This window comes from Echinops telfairi, unplaced genomic scaffold (genome assembly GCF_000313985.2).
Source record: "Echinops telfairi isolate 266 unplaced genomic scaffold, ASM31398v2 ScPeMD7_70;HRSCAF=299, whole genome shotgun sequence".
NCBI classification, from domain to species: domain Eukaryota; kingdom Metazoa; phylum Chordata; class Mammalia; order Afrosoricida; family Tenrecidae; genus Echinops; species Echinops telfairi.
The window spans coordinates 59,367,167-59,386,348 of record NW_022103968.1 but is presented as its reverse complement, the minus strand read 5'-3'; the positions used below and the strand labels follow the sequence as shown (position 1 = coordinate 59,386,348).

The 19,182-nt window shown below is 41.1% G+C and overlaps 1 protein-coding gene across 2 annotated transcripts in view; it reads left to right on the top strand.

Annotated features, from left to right (window-relative positions):
* The window catches only part of DNAJC12 (DnaJ heat shock protein family (Hsp40) member C12), a 55,823-nt gene extending 45,670 nt beyond the window's left edge, over positions 1-10,153 (top strand). Inside the window, exons 4-5 of one of the 2 annotated variants that reach the window (XM_045291487.1) lie at positions 3,695-3,899; positions 8,495-10,153. In XM_045291487.1, the coding sequence (XP_045147422.1) occupies positions 3,695-3,899; positions 8,495-8,580 (291 nt within the window). In that variant the 3' untranslated portion in view covers positions 8,581-10,153. The other variant, XM_045291488.1, reaches the window with a different exon arrangement.
* The last annotated feature ends 9,029 nt before the right edge of the window (positions 10,154-19,182 follow it).

Sequence of the window (19,182 nt, the reverse complement as noted above, 5' to 3'; positions counted from 1 at the left end):
GAGGGAGTACTTGAATAGAAGCCCAATGTCTGTCTGCTACCTTAATACTTAACATATAAATATATGGACATATCTATTTCCCTATCATTACATATAAATATATTTGCATATGTACATGCCTGTATTTAGACCTCTCTATATGCCCATTTGCTCAGTGTATCTTAAATGGCAAGAACTCAAGAAACAAACAAACTGCAAGTAGCCAAGATTGAACGATTGTAGGGGGTGGAGTGAAGACCCAAAGCCCATCTGTAGACAATTGGACATCTCTTCACAGAAGGGTCACAAGGAAGGGACGAGCCAGCCAAGCTGCAGTATAGCACCGACGAGTCTTGAATCTTTTTGATTTCTTTCAGTTTAAGAGATGTTGAGCATATTCTTCCTTTTTGGTTTTCTAACTCTAGGTCTTTACACATTTCATTCTAATATTTTACTTTGTTTACTTGAGCTGCTCCTTAGAGAGACTTAGAGAGTCTTAGAGAGACTTCATCTCAAATACTTTGGACCTACTGTCAGGAGAGACCAGTCCCTGGAAAAGGACTTCTTGGTGAAATGGAGGGGCCACAGAAAAGAGGAAGGCCCTTGGTGTGAAGAATTGACACTGTGGCGGCAGCAATAGGCTCAAACATAAGGACCGGGCAGTGTTCTTTTAATAATTTTATTGGGGGTTCTTATAACATTCCGTACATCAATTATATCATGTACATTTGTACATATGTTGCTATCATCATTTTCTAAACATTTACTTTCTATTTGCGCTCTTGGTATCAGCTTCTCCCCCTCCTCCATCCCCCACCCTCGTTTTGTTTTGTTGAACATAGGCCACAATGAATTGAAACCAACCTGATAGCACTTAACAGCATCCTTTTTGGTACATTTATTAGCTGGCATTCTACTGCAAGAAAGAGCTTTCCCTTCTTCCTTATTATTTTTACTTATTATCGGCATGGAATTGCATTAAGTGATTCATCACTGTCATTCTAAAGCTTGAGAATTTCTTGATTCAGCTGGTGAGAGGTCCTTCAAACTGGCTCTTTTGTTTTGCAGAACACGGTATTCCACACTCATTTTGTACTTGTCATGCTAGTGTATTGTAATTAGCCATTTTTAGGAGAGACTTTATTCCTATTAATGGTAATGGTGTTGGACACCCTGATCCGAGTTCCCCAGGTGCTCAGTGCTATGGAGGTACTGCTGTTTCTCAGCCTAGAACTTTGTCTTCACCTCAAAAGGCGATCCCTTTATCATGAGGCAGCCACTCTCTATTCCTTTGCCAGCCTTTGCCAGCCACTAACCTACTTTCTGTGTCCATGGAGTTGCTTATACTGGAGACTTCAAATACATACGGCCACACTTTCCACTTTAGTCGGTGGGTGAACTAGGGAAAAGCAACTTGCCCTTTAGGAAAATTCTTAACGTCATTTATACAGTTCCTAATGGGAGAATCTAATATATTATGTTTCTAGTCAGGCAGTTTTGACCAAATTTCTTCTCTGCTTTTGGCAATCCAGGCTTTATGCTATAGGTTTGATTTTGTCTTTTCGAGATGTATAGCACTCTTCATAGGTCACCTTAGAGGGACCTGATTTGGAAACCCCTAAGTGAACTAGGCTTTACCTTAAACACCTGTTGCAGATGAAAGGAACTGAAACACTCCATTGGACTTAAAGCTGAAACGCCCTAGTGTGAGAAGAAGCAGAGGCTTGCTATCCTAAGGTCATTGGATCATATACTGTCAGAAGAACAAACACATTTATCTTGGAAGAAGTACAGTCAAAATGATGCTTATAGTGGGGATAGCAAGACTTCATTCTACACACTTTGGACATCCTATTAAGTGAGATCATTCCCTGGAAAAGTACATCATGCTTGGTAAAGTAGAAGGGTAGCCAAAAAGAGGAAGGCTTTCAAGGAGATGGATTGACACAGTGGTTGCAACAATGGACTCAAACATAACAACAATTATGAAGCTGGCTCAGACGGGGTAGTTTCCCCCTGTCCTTTTCTGGTGTACATGGGGTTGCTATGTGTCAGGAACAGCCTGAGAGCGCTTCACGCCAACACCGCTGTTCTTCCTATCCAGTAGCTGATGGATAGTTAGGTGGTTTCTACCTTTTGTTTATTGTGAATAGTGTTGCTGTGAACATCTATACATAAGGTTTTCTTTGAACCCAATCTTAGTTATATAACTAAGATTGAAATTGTTGGGTTTATAATAGTTTTATGGTAATTTTTTTTCTAGGAACTGATAACCTGTTTCTTTTATCCCCACAACTATTTTATTGGGAGCTAATACAGATATCATACCATTGCATAGTTTAATCACATCAAGCAGTGCTGTGCAATTGCTACCACAATCAGTTTCAAAACATTTCCTTTCTTCTTGAACTCCCTGATATCAGACTCCCCCCCCCCACTGTACCCTCCCCCCCACGAGGAACACTTATTTTACTTGATGTGTCTATAGGTTCATTAATTCTGGGTTTCATAAACTGAAAAACATATAACCAAATTTCAAGAGGTTTACCACCAGTGACAAAATACATCTGAGATAAACCCCAATATGAAACAAACAAAAATAGAAAATGTTGAAAACCAGAACGGGCCCCAACGTGCATCAGAGGGGGGATCAATTGAGAAGGTTTAAACCGTCCAAGTCAGGTTAATCATTTTGATCTATAGTCATCTCTCTAATCACTCTTCTCACCAGTTTCTTCCCATCCTCTATTAAGGCAAGAGGGAAACCACCAGAGGCTTATTTCCTGTGTGGATCTCACAAATGTATCCTGGGCTCCCACTGTCATCCATGTCTTCTGCAAACTAGAATCTCATAATTTAGGCTCTTATACTATTCCCTCCTCTGGCTTTGGATTATATGATTTACAATCCTTTGGTCACTGATATTGGTGTGCTTCTTCCACGTGGGCTTAGTTGACATCTTGCTTAGGTGGCTGCTTGTTTGGAGACAAGACTTTAAGACCCCAGATGCTATTTTATCTGATATCTGGGCACCAGCTAATTTCGTCACCACCTTTTCCCATGGCACTCCTGTATTCTGTGTTCCCTTCCGGAGGGTGAGTACCAAGTAGGGCCATGATGTAAGAACTAATTGATCTCAAATTGGAGCTAGGATTTAGTGCAAGCCTAAAACCCACTCTTGTATCTATGTTTTTTCTATTTGCCTTTGGCTCCCTTTAGATACCTCCTTGTTAATTTATGGTAGAGTCTTATCAATCATGTCTCTGGAGCATAACGTTCTTCCATTAATATTGTAATTGATTAGTCCCTGGTAGTAATTTTAAAAATAATCTTGAGAGAGGGATATTGGATCAATGTAGGTTAATACCATATCACAATGTCTGAATTATTCACTTGTACAGAATCAATCCTATTTACACAAACAAAGGAGTGGTTGTCAGGTAAAGTTTACAATAATATTCACTGAGAATGTCAGTCACAGGAATCACCTGTTGTTTTCTGTCTCTCTGTTGCTGGGCCCTTTGCTGCATACCCATGACAGAGATTTCCCTTTATACCATCAGTCTTCTGAATTAATATTTTGTTAATAGTCAGGTCCAATATTTTGGTAATTAGCACTGGTAATAGTGAGTCAGGAGCGACCACATATTGAACTTCAAATAGAGAAAATGACAAGTATTAATATGATAACTTTGTGTCTGCTCTCCTGGCTTAGTCAATGCATTGGGCTGTCAGAGGTAAAAAAGATCTGATGTTGGAAGAACCTGACCAGACTCACGCCAACAAGACTGAAAACGAGGACTGGAACGCGCGAAGACCAGTCAATAAAGAGGAGAGGCGTTCAAGCACCGAGGAAATAGAGCAGAAAGCATCCGCGTCCCTGGAGAAGGGACGCTCCCCACAAAGTCCAGATTCTCCAGGTAAGTCCTGTCACTTAGCTTTGCTGAATGCTAAGGTCTGACATTAAAGGGCTTGCTTTGTATTATATTCATGCTTAACCTTTTCCAATTTGTGCGGTGGTGGCAAGTTTAAGGAATGGCTTAGTACTTTAAAGGATACGTACTTAACATTGACACAAAAACTGGAAGATAGGTACTTTAGTTCAATCCTTTTTCACCAAGGAAACTGTGAGACATTTCAGGGGGGTTTTCAACTCCATGTAAAAAGCTTAGCATGTTTAACTGGTCTTCAAATCTAATTTGAAATTGCTATCTTATTATCTTTTCTTTTTCAATGAGTGTGGCTTTTAAAAGATGAGGCTTTCTACTCCCATTGAGAGTTACAGTCTCAGAAACCCGCAGCGGCATTGTCTACCCTGTCCTGTAGGCTTGCCATGAGTCAGAGTCGACTTGATGGCAGTGAGTTTGGTTCTAGGGTGTTCAGGAACCTTCTGCTTCAAGGCTAAGTTCTAATGGGATACGGATCCTCATAATCCTGGAAATCAACACTATTAATTCAATTCATGTCAACCCTCACTGGCCATAAATGTTCTTGGAGTTTGATTAAGGGGTCTCTGCTGATTGTCTAAGAGATCCTTCTGTAGAGGCGGCACTTTGATGGCAGTAGCCATGTAACTGGAAATGGTTATAATATAACTAACGGATCAAAGCAGAAGCCTGAATTCAAGACAAACAACTTTTTAAGCAAACACAAATCTACAAACAATTCCTCTACCCCTTCTCTAAGCAAACATGCAAATGTTCCTCAGTTCAGCCCTGGAATGTTCAGATCTGGGCTCCCTGAGCCTCTGTGGTTTTCGGTTTCCGTCAGAATCAGGCCATCAGAATCAATCAGGTCAGGTGGAGTTCCCTAAAAGTGCGAAGTTTGAACACTTCAGGACTAACTAGGCATGACGCTGGGGCCCTATCTGAGCCTTCTCATAAGCTTCTGTGAATTTTTCTTTCTCTTAAAATAGTTGTTTCCATATTTAAAAGATCCCAGCAATCATATGATCTTACTTTAAAAATTTAAAAAGTTATATATAGGCAATGACAGTGTGTACTCCATCACCCCATTCTTCTGTGTACCCTGAAGTAGCCTACAGCTTGTTATGTTAATACACCCCTAAGTCCATGTAAATGCACATTTTTTGTGAGATCTTTGAAAAAAAGAGCAGGGTTATGGGCACTGGAGCTGGACCAGGTTCAGATCCCAGCTTTTCCATTTACTTATTATGTGACCTTGGGAAAGCTAGGTTTGTACTCAACCTTAGTAAAAAAAAAAAAGTGATAAATACATGTGTGACAAGACATTTGACATTCCAACGTGTTTTTCATGTCAATCCAGCGTCATTAGTTATGTCCATCTTGCTGTGCAAACATCCCTGATTTTTCCCATCACACTTAACAGAAAGGCTGTGTCCCCTAGACATGGATTCTTCAGTTTTCCATGGTAAAAATATTAGTGTCTACCTCCTACTTTTTTGTGTGTGTATGTGTGGAGAGTAAGTGACTTAATATATATACGTGTTTAGACCAGTGTGGGAAACATGAGAAGCGAGGGTTTGCTTTTTACTGTTAGCTTCTGTTATTTCTCTGAAATCCTTACCTTCAGAGCTGGCTCATTCTTTCTAACAGTCTCTTTAATATTCTGCAGTGTCGCTATGCCATAGCTTTATCCGAATAAATTGTGATGCCAATTTTGATGCCCTCACAGTGTGCCTCTTTCTCCTGTGGTTGAAGAATGAAGTGGAGTGGGGGAGGGGAGGGAACAGCATCTCTGAGAAGTTGCTGGTGAGTGAGAGTTACGAAATTCTGCCAAAGAATGCATTTACCAGTGTTTCTTGATGCTGTGTAAGAGATTATTGGCTGTTCTGAGTAGAGTCTTAAATTTGGAGTTTGATATACCAAAGTGCCGTTGCATGGTTATTTATGATTTCATTTTGCTGCAGTGCGCGCTTTATGTCAGCGCTGAACGACTGTCGCTCATGTCCACTTCCGGGGGCCCGAGTAGCTTCTCAGAGAGCACCTTCTCAGCACATTTGCTGACTTCCTCAAGCAGCGCTTGATGCTTAATTTGGAGTCTTCCCTGCGATGGCTTTTTTTGTGTGTGATAAGCAGCCACCGTGTAGCCCCCACCAGTAAATATAAAGCGCGGCATCTAAAAAGCAACGTGCACGGCCATCTCATTTTTACGTCCTTTCCATTTAACACTGTAATACGCACCATGCCAGGGTTAAATCGTTTTGTGTCGCACAGTAGCATCTTGGAGCAAAAACACATAAATAAATAAAGGCAGTTGGTGGTGTTTATGTGCAACTGTGTCCCTCCCCTGGGCCCCTACCTTTCCAGACACTGGCCACCCTGTGGCTCCCACGACAAGCTTTGTGTCTGTGCGAGAGGACAGTCTTTAGCAACCATCCCTGCTTAGCAGCAAAAGGGCAGGTGGAAAGAGCTAGGGACAAACTTAGAACAGTCAACAGCCAATCAGGAATGGGATTGGGAGGCTAAATTCCCTGGCTCTTCATCCTCTATGGATGAAGTCACTCCGAGGTGTTTTTGTATTGTTTCCCCAGATGCCCAGGTTACGCTTGGGGGTACCCTGCTCAATGACATCCCCTTCTCCAACACTTGGGATCACTTCCAAAATTAGTCAAAACTTTAGGAGAATCCAAACTGGACAACATTAAAAAACAACAACAACAAAAACCCGCCCCCAAATAAAAAAATGACAACTACAAAAATGACAGCTAATTATTATAGAAATCTGAGATCATGATTAAGTAAAAGAAACTACAACTCATAATCTTATCACCTAGAGAAAAAAAACAACTAAGGACTATTGCGACTTTGAATCCTATTTTTGTATATGTTAAAACCCAGTGCCACTGAGTCCATGCTAACTCATAGTGACCTTTAGGCTGTGAAACCCTATAGAGTTTCCAAAGCGGTCCATCTTTAAGGGAAGCAGCTTGCCGCACCATTCTCCCCAGGAGCGGTTTTGAACCGCCAGCCTTTCTTTTAGTGGCCGAGCACTTGGGGCTTGGACCGCCAAAGTTTCTCTCAGCATCCAAGCACTCAGACATTTCTGTAAAAGTACAAATAAATCCTGTTTTGCCCAACCAGCATTTTAGACAATGTTTTAAAGTATCAATGGAAACAGTTTATATATTATCTAGTAGCCTACTTTTTTTGGTTACAATATTTTGGACATAAAACAGTATCACAAGGAATATTGGGGAAAGAAAGAAAATACAGATAAACCAAAAAAACTTGAACTCACTGCTGTCCAGTCAGTTACAACTGAGAGGCCCTATGGGACAAGGCAGACCTGCTCCTGTGGGTGTCTAAGCCTGTAACTCTTTATGGGAGTTGACAGCTGTAACTCTTTACTGACCACTCTTCTTGCAGTGGCTGGTGATTTTGCACTGCTGACCTTGTGGTTAGCAGTCCAAAGAGGAATCCACCATGCAACCAGGGTTGTTTAACTAACTAACTAACTAAAAAAAAATAATAATAATAATAAAAAAAAAAATATATATATATGGAAAATTACACCTATATTGCTAACATTTTGGTATAAATTATTGTGGGATTTAAAAATTACTTTTTAACATAAAAAGTATTCATATAGCTACATGAATTTAAGAATGAGATTATACTATATATGAACTCTGTTGTAATTACCATTGTCTTATATATATGGTATAAGCATTTTTTATACAGCAATAAATATTACTAAATTGTTAAAGTTTGGAAATGTAGCCAAGATTGCATTGTTGAGAATTTAGGTTGTTTCTTGATTTCTTGGAAAGGCGCGCTGGTGGTGAAGTGGTTACACCTGCCAGGTCAGAAGTGAAGCAAACACAGGCCCAGTTCTCCCCTGTCCGACAGTCTCTGTGAGCCCGAGTAGACTCGAGGGCAGGGAATTTGAATTGAGTTTGCTTTTTAACATCCATCACCTGTAGCGTGATACACATCTTCACAGTTAAATCCTTGGGAAATCCTTAGGAAGATTTCTAGGTGTGAATTTTTGGGGTCAAAGGTTAGATACATTTTAATGATCGCCATAAATATTGTCAAATTTGCCGACTAGGAGAATTTGGCCAAATTACGCTTCCTCTGGTTTTTTCTAGTTTTCCACAATGTTGTTTATTTTAATTAAAATAAATCTTACTATCATGGATCGAATGACTGGTTTTCCAGCGATTCACTACCATTGACCTTTTACGTCGGACAGCTGTTAGAAAGTTCTTTCCAATTTCTTTGCTGGCGAATTGTCAAAAGGCCTACCACTGGAAACATCCATACATTGTCATTTATTATTAAGTCTATAAGCCGGTGAGGTCCTGTCGCCCATAAAATTGAAACTCTTGTTCATAAGCATTCAAAAGTCTGCCGAAGTTAATGTGCTTCCATAAAATATTAATAATTCATACCAACGACCGACTCTTAGGGTTTTGATGTTGCCGTGAAATCTTTTCCCTGGCCGCGCCGAGTGCTTCTCCTGTGGCCGCTCGGACTTCTCTTCTGCTCCCGATGTTCACATCGCCCTTCCTCTCTCCGTGCCTTTTCAGACGCGAGCTGCGGGCACCTGCGATTCCGCTGGTCTGGAGACGCTCCCTCGGAACTTCTGCGGAAGTTCAGAAACTACGAGATATGACCTTCCTGGGATCACGCGACAGGGAGGGATCCGACCAGCCCTCGCCGTGGAGTCTTCGTTGCCCCTCAACGTTCCGTGGGGTTTGTCCCGTCTGTGAATTGCCCGTTAATTCTTCCATTCATGAACCCGTTCTCACAGTGTGAAACGTTCAGAAGAGTAATTTCTCTCAATATTCTCATATACTAATATAAAATACTCATATTCTCATATACAATATTCTCATTCACTCTTTCCTGTGAATGTTATTTATAGAAACCATTTACATATTGATCTCTGTATTTAAATACTTCATTGGTATATTATGATCTCTTAATGCTGGAGGTATCAGGAATGCTTTCTCTTGATTAAAAATGAAACGTGAAATGACATGTCTAACTCCCATGCAGTGCAATAAACACTTTCTTCAAAATTGTGTTCTAGCTATGAAAATGGGGCTGAGGGTTGTATGTATCCTGTGGTTGTTTTCCTAGTATGTGGACAAATAGGAAGGAAAAGCCGAGAAGGAAAAAGAAGTAAGAGCAAGGTCTCCTTAGTTACCGAGTTCTCACTGGTTCTTGACAAAATGAGAAAACTATAGCAACTTCTTGGGAAAGCCAGGGAGAGTCCCTGGGTCATGTGAATGGTTACCAACCTCAACTACGAATGGAACGCTGGGAGGTTCAAGGCCACCCGAGGCACCGTGGAAGAATCAGCCTCTGAGAGCCCCATGCAGCAGTTAGACTCACGGTGTTACACACGGTGACTCCGGAGCTGCTCCCAGTCAGTGATTCATGGACTCCTAATGGACTCCCTGCAAACTGATTGGAAAAGCTAAATTTATCAATGAAGCAAAGCAAGCTCAAACCCATTGCCACGAAGCCAATTCCAATTCATAATGACCCTGTAGATATAGGATTGGGTAGACATGTTCCTTCCGGTTTCAAAGATTCTAATCTTTTTTTTTTCCCCCCCAAAGATTCTAATCTTTAAGCGAGCAGACGACCTCATCTTTCTCATGCGGAATGGCTGGTGGGTTTGAACCACTGCCCTGGCGGTCGGAATTTACTATACTCCCAGGATTTATTTCTCTATAAAGGGCCCTCCTTTACTCAGAAATTATGTCCATCTTACGTTTGAGGTCTAACATGTGTTTCTTTTTATGAAATAGGGTCACAGTAGATGAAGATTTTCTGTTTTAAATACAGCCCTATATTGGTCATCTCAACTTCATGTGAAATGTGGATTTCATCAAATCCCAACGTTTTGGGAATTCTTCTATCGACATTTTACCACTTTAGTAAAATGTGGCTTGGCATTATTACTGTATCTGCAACTTCTACTTCAAAACATTAAAATATAAATGAAAACGACATAGTTCATTAAGTAAATAATAGGTGAAAGTCACATGTCTCCATAGAAATGCCTGGCCCAGAGTAGGAACTCAACTAGATTGAATAGATTTATTTTTGAAGCTAAGAATCAGAGTTTTGAGTTTTTTCTTTTCTACCCAAAGAAAAGAACTGATGAGAAAAAAGCTGATTTATTTATTTTTATTAAAAGATAATTTTATTGGGGGCTCTTAAACAACTCTTATAAAAACCCATACATCAATTGAATCAAGCATATTTGTACATATGTTGCTATCATTATTTTTTAGACATTTACTTTCTAGTGAGCCCTTGGTATCAGCTCCTCTCCCTCCTCATGGTGATCCCTTGATAAATTGTAAATTATTATTATTTTCATCGCTTACACTGGTCCTTGTCTCCCTTCCCCCACAGTTTCTGTTGTTCGTCCCCTGGAGGGGGTGAGTGTGGTTATGTGTCCATTATTGCAGTCAGTTTCCCCTTCCTTTCCTCCTTTCCCTACTTCTCTGTATCGCTACTCCCATTCCTGTTCCTGGAGTCCAGAGCTCTGATCTCTTATCTTTACCTGTTCACATGTTCTGGTCTAGCCCACAGGGAAAGGCAATACTGGGGTCATGATAGTGGGGTGGGGTGGGGTGATGAAGCCTCAAGGAACCAGAGGAATATTGTGTGTTTCATGGTTGCTTTACTGTGCCCTGGTTGACTCATCTCTTCCTTGTGACCCTTCTGTGAGGGGGTGTCCCATTGTCAACAGATGAGTTTTGGGTCTCTGCTCTGACCTCCAAAGCTGATTTATAGAAGTGATGCGTTTTAGTGATTTGTCCAGGGGGAAAAATCCATCCTTATTCCACACTGTTTTCAGTATAGATCATTTCACACTTATTATTATTTTTAAAAATCATTTTATTGGGGACTCTTACAGAGAAGACTGAGCACTAGTTCTTGTGATGCTTGATACTGCCAATGAGAAACAGCGCCCTTTAATGGGGATTTAGGTCCTGAGTGGTAACTGACTACTAAGTGAAGAACTGGTTGTTAAAAAACAAACCAGAGCTACCTCAGAAGATAGGCCTGGCAATTTACTTCACAGAAATTCTTGAAAACCTATGGAGCAATTCTACACTGCACATATAGGTTTACCATGCGTGAGACATGGAATTGACTGCATGCAACCGTCACCACTGCCCGTGTTTATGATGGGCTTATGGGGGTTCACGATGGGTCAGGCTTGTGCCAGGCTGCCTCTTGCTTATCTTTCCTTAAATATCTTGCACATTTACACATACACAATGTATTTTTATTCTTTCTTTTTAAAACACATATTATGTAGCAGTTTTACACCTTGCATTTATCCAGATCATTGAATAGTGTCTTGAAGATTTTTGCATCTTAGTACATAAATATTACACTATTTAAAAAAATCTGCTGCATAACATTTCATTGTATGGGTGAGCCATGATTTACGTAACATGCTGTAAGGAGGGTGGGTGGTTGAGGGTGGGGAGTACATCTGATTTCCTTTGATATCACAACACAGAAGGAATTTCAAATTCATTGTCAGCCCAAGGGCAATTAAAATAAAAAAATTTTTTAACCATTTTATTGACATTTAATTTATTTACCATACAATTTAGTGGTTTAAATATGTTAAAGAGTTGTGCAATCACCACCATCAATTTTAGATAATTTTCTTCATTCTCGGATCCATTATTATTAGTTCCTCATTTTCCACAACATCCTCTGTCATAACCCTAAAGAGTTATTCATCTAGTTACTGTCTCTATAGATATATCTAGCCTGGATTTCATATAAAGAAAATCATGTTTAAAAACCGAAACAATGACAAAATAAAACAATAAAAAACCCTCAATCCCAAAGAAAGCAGAACATAGTTAAAAATAGAACAAGTTATAAATGAGTCAAAATGGAAAAAATGGGAAAGATGTTGAATTTTAACTTAATTATATTTGTAGTAATCTACTTTCCAATACCTTCTATCTGAGGACAAGAATATCCACATTTCTGATCATTGGTCTGGTAGGGTTTAGTGGAGGCTTAATTCTCATGGGTGCTCAGAATTTAAGCTCTACTACAATTTCCTCCTCCAGTTTTGGATGTTATTATTTACAGGTGTTGGGTCACACAGGCTGACTTGCTTATTCTGTGTGGATTTAGCTGACATCTCACTTAGAAGCTTGTTTTAAGATAAGATTTTAAGACCCAAGGCATTATTTTTTCTGGTAGCCAGAAAACTACGAGTTCTTCTCTACATTTTGCTATAGCACCCATATCTTCAATGATCATTTCGTGAAGAAAAATATTGAGTAGGGCCATATCAAGAACTTTTTCTTAGATTAGGATTTATGATGAAATGCAAGCTCAAAATCCATTTACATATGTAAGGTTTAAATATATCCCTCTGTCCAGCTTTGGAAAGTGTTACAAAGCAGCCTGAGGTGCTAGGCTCTAGCTCCCTTGGATCTAGCTCCCCCAGTAAAGTGACTGGAGGCAACCCACTCAGCAAATGGGCTTCCTTCTCAAAGGCACGCAGCTCTACTCTGTGGGCTCTCTTGTCTAGCTGCTGCTGCTGCTGCTACTCTGGTATCACGGCTCATTGTCACCTGACCGGAGGAAGTTCAGTGTGCAGGGATCTTGGAGTTCAGAGAAGGCACTCCATTTTTTGCTTGCTCTTTATGGCAATGAGATCCCCATTCCTATGTTTCAGATGGCTCATTTAAAACCCAACAGTACGACAGAATTGTAGGGTGGCAGAAGTGTTTAATCCTTTAGTTTCATAAAAGCTAACTGTGTGTTTCCACTTTGGTGGAAGTTACAAAGACTGATGAGAAGAACCATACCAAGTAATCTGCACCACACATGCGCTCTATTGATACATTTTAAGCTCATATAAAATGTTTTGCAAGCACAAATAACACTGTGGTGCACAACTTTGTATGTAGTATTTCTTTGTGTGTGTGTGTATGTGTGTGTGTGTGTGTGTGTGTGTGTGTGTGTGTGAAGAATACCTGTGGGGTAAATACCTAGCATTGAAGCTGCGGAATCAAAGGATACATCTGTGCCTTTAGAACAGCTGTTCTCAACCTGTGGGTTGCAACCCCTTTGGGGTTTTCACAGTGGTTGCCTGATTCATAGCAGTAGCAAAATGACAGTGATGAAGTAGTAACGAAAATAATGTTATCATTTGCGGGGTCATCACAACACGAGGAACTGTATTAAAGGGTCGTGGCATTAGGAAGGCTGAGAACCACTGATATAGAATTTGATTGCCATACTCCTAAGCATACAGCAGTTGACAGGTTTTTGAGATCTTAGGACAGGTGGATTGGAAAACCCAGAAAATACTACATGCTCATGGGATTCTTGCCAGATATAAAAGCTGGTCCTTTAGCCTTTTCTCACTCTAGGAGAGATTTTGTGTGGCTCAGCCTGAAGCGTGGTGCTGTTGGAACAATTTACCCTGTACCTCCTCTGACCCCCAATAACAGGGAGGGCCCACGGTATAAAACAATAATAAAACCAGAGTACATGTTTCTCCCGGCACCTTCCACACAGCCGAGAAGAAAACAAGACTTTCTTTCAGTGTTACATCATTTACTTGCCTTCTGGGGGTCCCAAAATGTTGAAATACAATTCTGAAACTGGTTTGCTCTTTCAAATAAAGGGCACCCCAGCAAAGCAGTGCTGGAAAGCCTAGGCAGAAATCACAATTTCCTGTGACCCCATAGTTTCCAGTCTCCAATGGACACATTCTCAGCCTGTCAAAAATATGCCATCTGATGAGCAAATTAGCAATGCAAATAAAAAGACTTTGCAGATAGTGCTGGTAAAGAGAGTTGGGGAAGGAGAAGATAAGATTGTTTTCCCGCTGAAGAATATTCATATCCTTTCTCTGCAGATCTCCTGGTGGTTACAAGATCAATCATAGCAGCAAGTGTCGATGACTAATGCAATTATTGAGAGGGGTCTTTAATTTCCTGGAGGCAAACACCATGACCGTCCACCTCCAGATCACCAACAAGGAGATGCCAGGACTACTGGGGAATCAGTGATGGACGAAATTATAAAACTGATGCAGTTATGGGGAAAAAATGATAAAAAGCCTCACAATGAAAGGCTTCAATTCCCTCCAATTCCAGCATTAGTGATATGCATCAGTGTGGCTGTCTTCAGTGTTATTACTTCTCTGCTTTCTGTGTCAGCTCAGCCTCATTGTTTGGGAATAGTTTTACACCAGGCAGCTCATTCTCCTGCTTTCTCCTCCCACCTGGGCTGCTTTGTTGCTTCCAATGTTTTTGCTTTGGTTATTAGCTGACAAAAACGAATCTTCTCACAGAGAAATGTAGGTAAGAGATTGACAGAAAACTGGATCTTTCGTTGGCTCTCACCTATTGTGGGACTCAGGGCAAATGATTCAAGCACTCTGATCCAGTTTTTTCAGCCTGTCACTGGGGGGAAAATAACAAAACAAAACTCATTTTCTAAAAAAAACCCAAATCAACAACAACAACAAAACCCCTCACTCAGAATATCTGTCAAATATTAAGGCCAGAGTTGGTGTCTGGTGTGAAAAAAGATAGAATGGGAATTGGCTCACAGTGTGTTCACCTAAAGTAGACATGAGAACAGCGAAGGCATGTCTTTACCATCATTTCCTTCTAATAGGTCTTCTTTCTTTACTGCTCTTTTAATAAAAGAGTAGCAACAGAAAGGGAGAGACGACGGTTGTAATGAGCTTGCCTTTTTAATAAGGATAATTTATGATTATATATATATATGTAAACGAAAACCAGACTCCCTGCCATCGAGTTGATTCTGACTCACAGTGACCTTATAGGACAGAGAACTGCCCATGAATGTCCTTGTTTGTAAATCTTGATGGACGCAGTCTCATATTTCTCCTGAGGGGCAGCTCATGGGTTTGAACCACTGAACTCGGTTAGTAGTCCACCTGACAATGCCACCCGGGCCCCTTAAAATTGATCTCTAAAACAAAACCAACCAAACCCACTGACCCACCAACCAACCAACCAAACACAAACTCACTTCCCTTGAGTCGATTCTGACTCCTAGTGAGTTTATAGGACAGGGTAGAACTGCTACTTTGGGTTTGCAAGGCGTAGACCTTCGGGTTTACAAGAGGAAAAAGTCTCATCTTTGTCCCTTGCCATGCCTGGTGGGTCCAAACTACCCATAGTGGTGTGGTTAGAAGCCCAACACATAATCTACTACACCAGCAGGGGTTACACACACTCACTCACTCACTCACTCACTCACTCACTCACTCACTCACTCACTCACTCACTCACTCACTCACATCCCAAACCTCAAACAGCAACCAAACCTGTTGCCATTGAGCCATGAACCCATGTGTTACAGAGTAGAACTGCTCTGTAGGGTGCTCTTGGCTGCAGTCTTCATGAAAGCAGATTGCCAGGCCTTTCTTCAGCAGTGCCACTAGATGGATTCCAATCACCACCATTTAGGTGGCTAGTAGTCAGGCACAAACTTCTGGCCCGTTCCAGCTCCAAACACCTCAATTATCTTTTTGACACTTAGCTCAGTCTGATGCCATGCTTGATAGCATGCCTCCTCTGAATTCAATCACATTTCTATACCTTCTACTTTTTAGCCCATTAGACTATTATTGGGATACAAAACCAAGAAATAATAGCAATTAGTATCTTAATGTATTCGTGTGGAGAAACAAATCCACAGAGACTCGTGTATAAGAGAGAGTTTTATATAAAGGTTAAGTGAGCATCAAGAAAACATCCCAACCCAGTGCTGCCCAAGCCCATAAGTCCAACATTAACCCATTAACCCATATGTCCAACACCAGTCCACAAAGTCCTCCTCCATCTCACAAAACAGACACGGTGCCGACTGCAGAAGGAAAGTCGAGTCAGTGAATGTGTAAGTATCTCAGCGCTGGCAGGGGTCTCCACATGGCTGCTCCACCACCCAGGGCTGCATCAGGGTAGGTCCATGCGGCTTCTCCTTGGGGATTTCTTGCAGGGAATCAGCCTTGCCAGCTGAAGCTGGGAACTGCTAAGGCAGCTGCACCCAGGTCCGACCATAAAAAGCAAGAGACCTGAGAACTCGAAAGGCGAGGCTCGCCAAGCCATTTATCCCTCCGCCCTTCAATTAATCCCACATGTGTTTATCGACCAGGTTGGCACAATAAACTAACTCAATCCACCCCTTGCCAACCTGGCACCTGTACATAATTCTTTAGCTTCACAATTGCAATTAAGTAACACCTACACCTTAATTCTTTAATCTTGTGAATTTTTTCCCCCCACGTATGAAAGTTTGCAAACCAACCACTTCATGCTTTTATCTCCCCCAATTTTGGGTATCCAATTTATATACTAGACTAATACAATTAATAATACTTTAAAGGTATTTTATAAGCTTTAAATTTAAAATGTTTCCAAAACATTTTCTCATTGTGTTGCTTGAGCCCCACAACTCTTTTCTCTTTTGTAATTTCTTTCTTTTGTTATATACTAAAAAAACAGCCCAAACCAAATCAAACTCACTGCCCTCGAGTCGATAGTAGGTTCTAGTGACCCTATGAGCACATATCGAGCAATATCAAGCATTAATATAACAAATCATAAAAATGAAACACTTGATCTATTCATTAAAGCTTTTTGTGTTAGATAAATATTTTCAGTATTTTGGATGTTCTATATTTAGATGTGCCTAGATTGTGTTCATGCTTATGCCAGACTGATTTTAAAGTTGAAGTTGTCATTATTATTGCTTAACAAACTTAGGATATAAAATGACAGGTAAATGCTATAAAGTTAAAAGTAACTTGACTAAATTTACTCCAATGGCCAACCTATTCAAGTTTGATTGTTTCTGTGTGTTGTTTGGGACTTGAGTTTCCATTGGTTGTTTACCAGGATGTGTGCAAGAGCATTCCCTTGTGTTTGTGTCATGGCAAAGAGCATTGCTGGCCCTCCTGCTTAAAGTTACTGGATCAGAAGGCATGGATGTACATGATGGCTCTCTCAAAATGGATCACAGATCTGTTAACTATTAACGCAATCTTCCTTGCCCAGGAACTGTTCGTGTTGAATCCAGTTGTATAGTGGGTGAATGTAGCAAGAGGTAGACTTGACGGCTCACCTCCACTTCTTATTGATTAGAAAGAAACGATATACTCCCAAGAGAGCTGCTGAGATAACGAATTTCAATGACATGGGAGATGTCAATTAGGATGTTGAAGTGGTAGGGGCTTAAGAGCTTCCACAACTTTGCATGTGAGCACCCTGTGACTGTGGGAACTGTATTTCTGGCTGGCATAATTTCACACATTGAAGCTATATCACTTTCATTGAATGCCCTGCCCACTGTCTTCCAATATGGTGCTTGCTTATCCTTGTGTCTCCTCTGCTTGGCATTTACAGGTCATTGCTTTGGACAACTGGTGCCTCCATTTTGTTGATGACCTAAGCGTGTGTTTAACCTTGTTTATGGGGTAATCATCTCTGATGTAGTACTTATGTTGAGTGTTGAAAAGATGTGTCCTTTAGAATGAAGGGCTGCAATGAGGATGAGAGAGGATATTTGTGCTGGAAAGAATAGGTTGGCAGGTTGACAGAGCTGGGGGCTTGGAAAGACAACATTTCTGGGTCGCTGGCCTGCAAAACACGGGAAGTTGCTTGTTCTTAAAATCCTGTCAGCTAGCTCCTGCTCACCTCCGTGAAGGCACATCTCCCTTCAGCCGGGCTCCTCCACCACATCCTGGTGGCTCACAGAGCTACAACTTTGCTTCTGGCTCCTCTCTTCACTTCCTCCTGTGACTCACTTACATTTTTTGTTCCTCTGAGTAGTTCAGCTTTCACCCTTTCACCCACTCTCAGCTTCACAATTTTCTTTAAATATTCAAAGCCAATCTGGTTACTCAACCAACTAGAGGGAAAAGAAAATCCTGAGATTATGGATTCCCCTCTTCAGCGGTTGTTTAAATATCAGCGATTCTGAACATCTTACTCGGGTCCTGACTCAAACAAACTATTACAAACTCCAGGCAATTTATGAGGCAATTGGAAATGTGAACACGGACTGGATATTATTGCTTAACATTTTTGGAGCAAACATGGTTTTGGGGGTTGTGTTGAAAGAGAGATGCATTAGGTATTTATGGGTGATATGATATGAGGTCTGGGATTTGCTTCAAAGTAACGCAGGAGGGAGGGGACATGGATGTGGTCCCAATGGATGAAACAAGCTCGATTGTGCATTAGTGATTGTTGAACCTGCTGGGTGATAGGACTGTAAGGTTTCATTATACTAGATTATTCTGTATGTCTGTGCATGCATCCGTAGCACTTGTCAGTAACAATGCTAAAACGATAAGAATCGGCTACTTCTCTTTCTTGAACTTCCTTTCTACTTTTTTTCTGTGCTTTCTCTTCTACCACACATCATCTCTATCCTTTCCCCAGGTGTCTACCCTGCGCACAGTGCTCTTTTACTTTGCAAAAAGAGCCCCACGCTGAACTGTAAATCCCAGAGTGAATCGGTGAGGAAAGGTAAGGAAGGACGAAGTCACAGAAACCACCTCATATCCAAGCAGCCTCATTAGACTCCTTGCATGTCCAGAACGAGCCGTGATCCTTGGGGTTGTTAGCTCTCTGGAGTTAGGATACCTGGCTTTTGGTCTTCACTCTGCTATTTTATAGCTCACAGACCTTGGAAAAGCTGTTAAATACAAATAGCTATTTTATCTTACTAAAGTGAGGGGGTGGGGTTGTACCAGGAGACTGGCCTTTCGCCACTTACATTGGCTCCAATGGCCCCTCAGCACCGTGGACCAACCTGCATCTTACTGTAGCTTGCTCACTGTGTTATCTTCCATAGGACTGTGAGTGATTAGAAGCAGGGCTGTCTTGTTGATCACTGGATTCCTTCACTGAGCACCTGGCCTTACACATAGTAGGTGCTCAACAAAAGAAGCTGCCTACAATACTGTACTAACGATACATGTGCAAAAGTGTGTGGCAAATGTGTATGGACTCAAATATAAGAAATGGTGAGGCTGGTGCAGGACTAGGTGTTTTTTCATTCTGTTGTACATTGGGTCTTGATGAGTTGGAACCATCTTAAGGCACCTAGCAACAGCAGCCTATTGTGCCCCAGTGTTATTGTTGCACTGTTCACAAAAGGTGGGAGCAACCCGAGTCTACCTCAACAGATGGATAGAACCACACAATGTGGC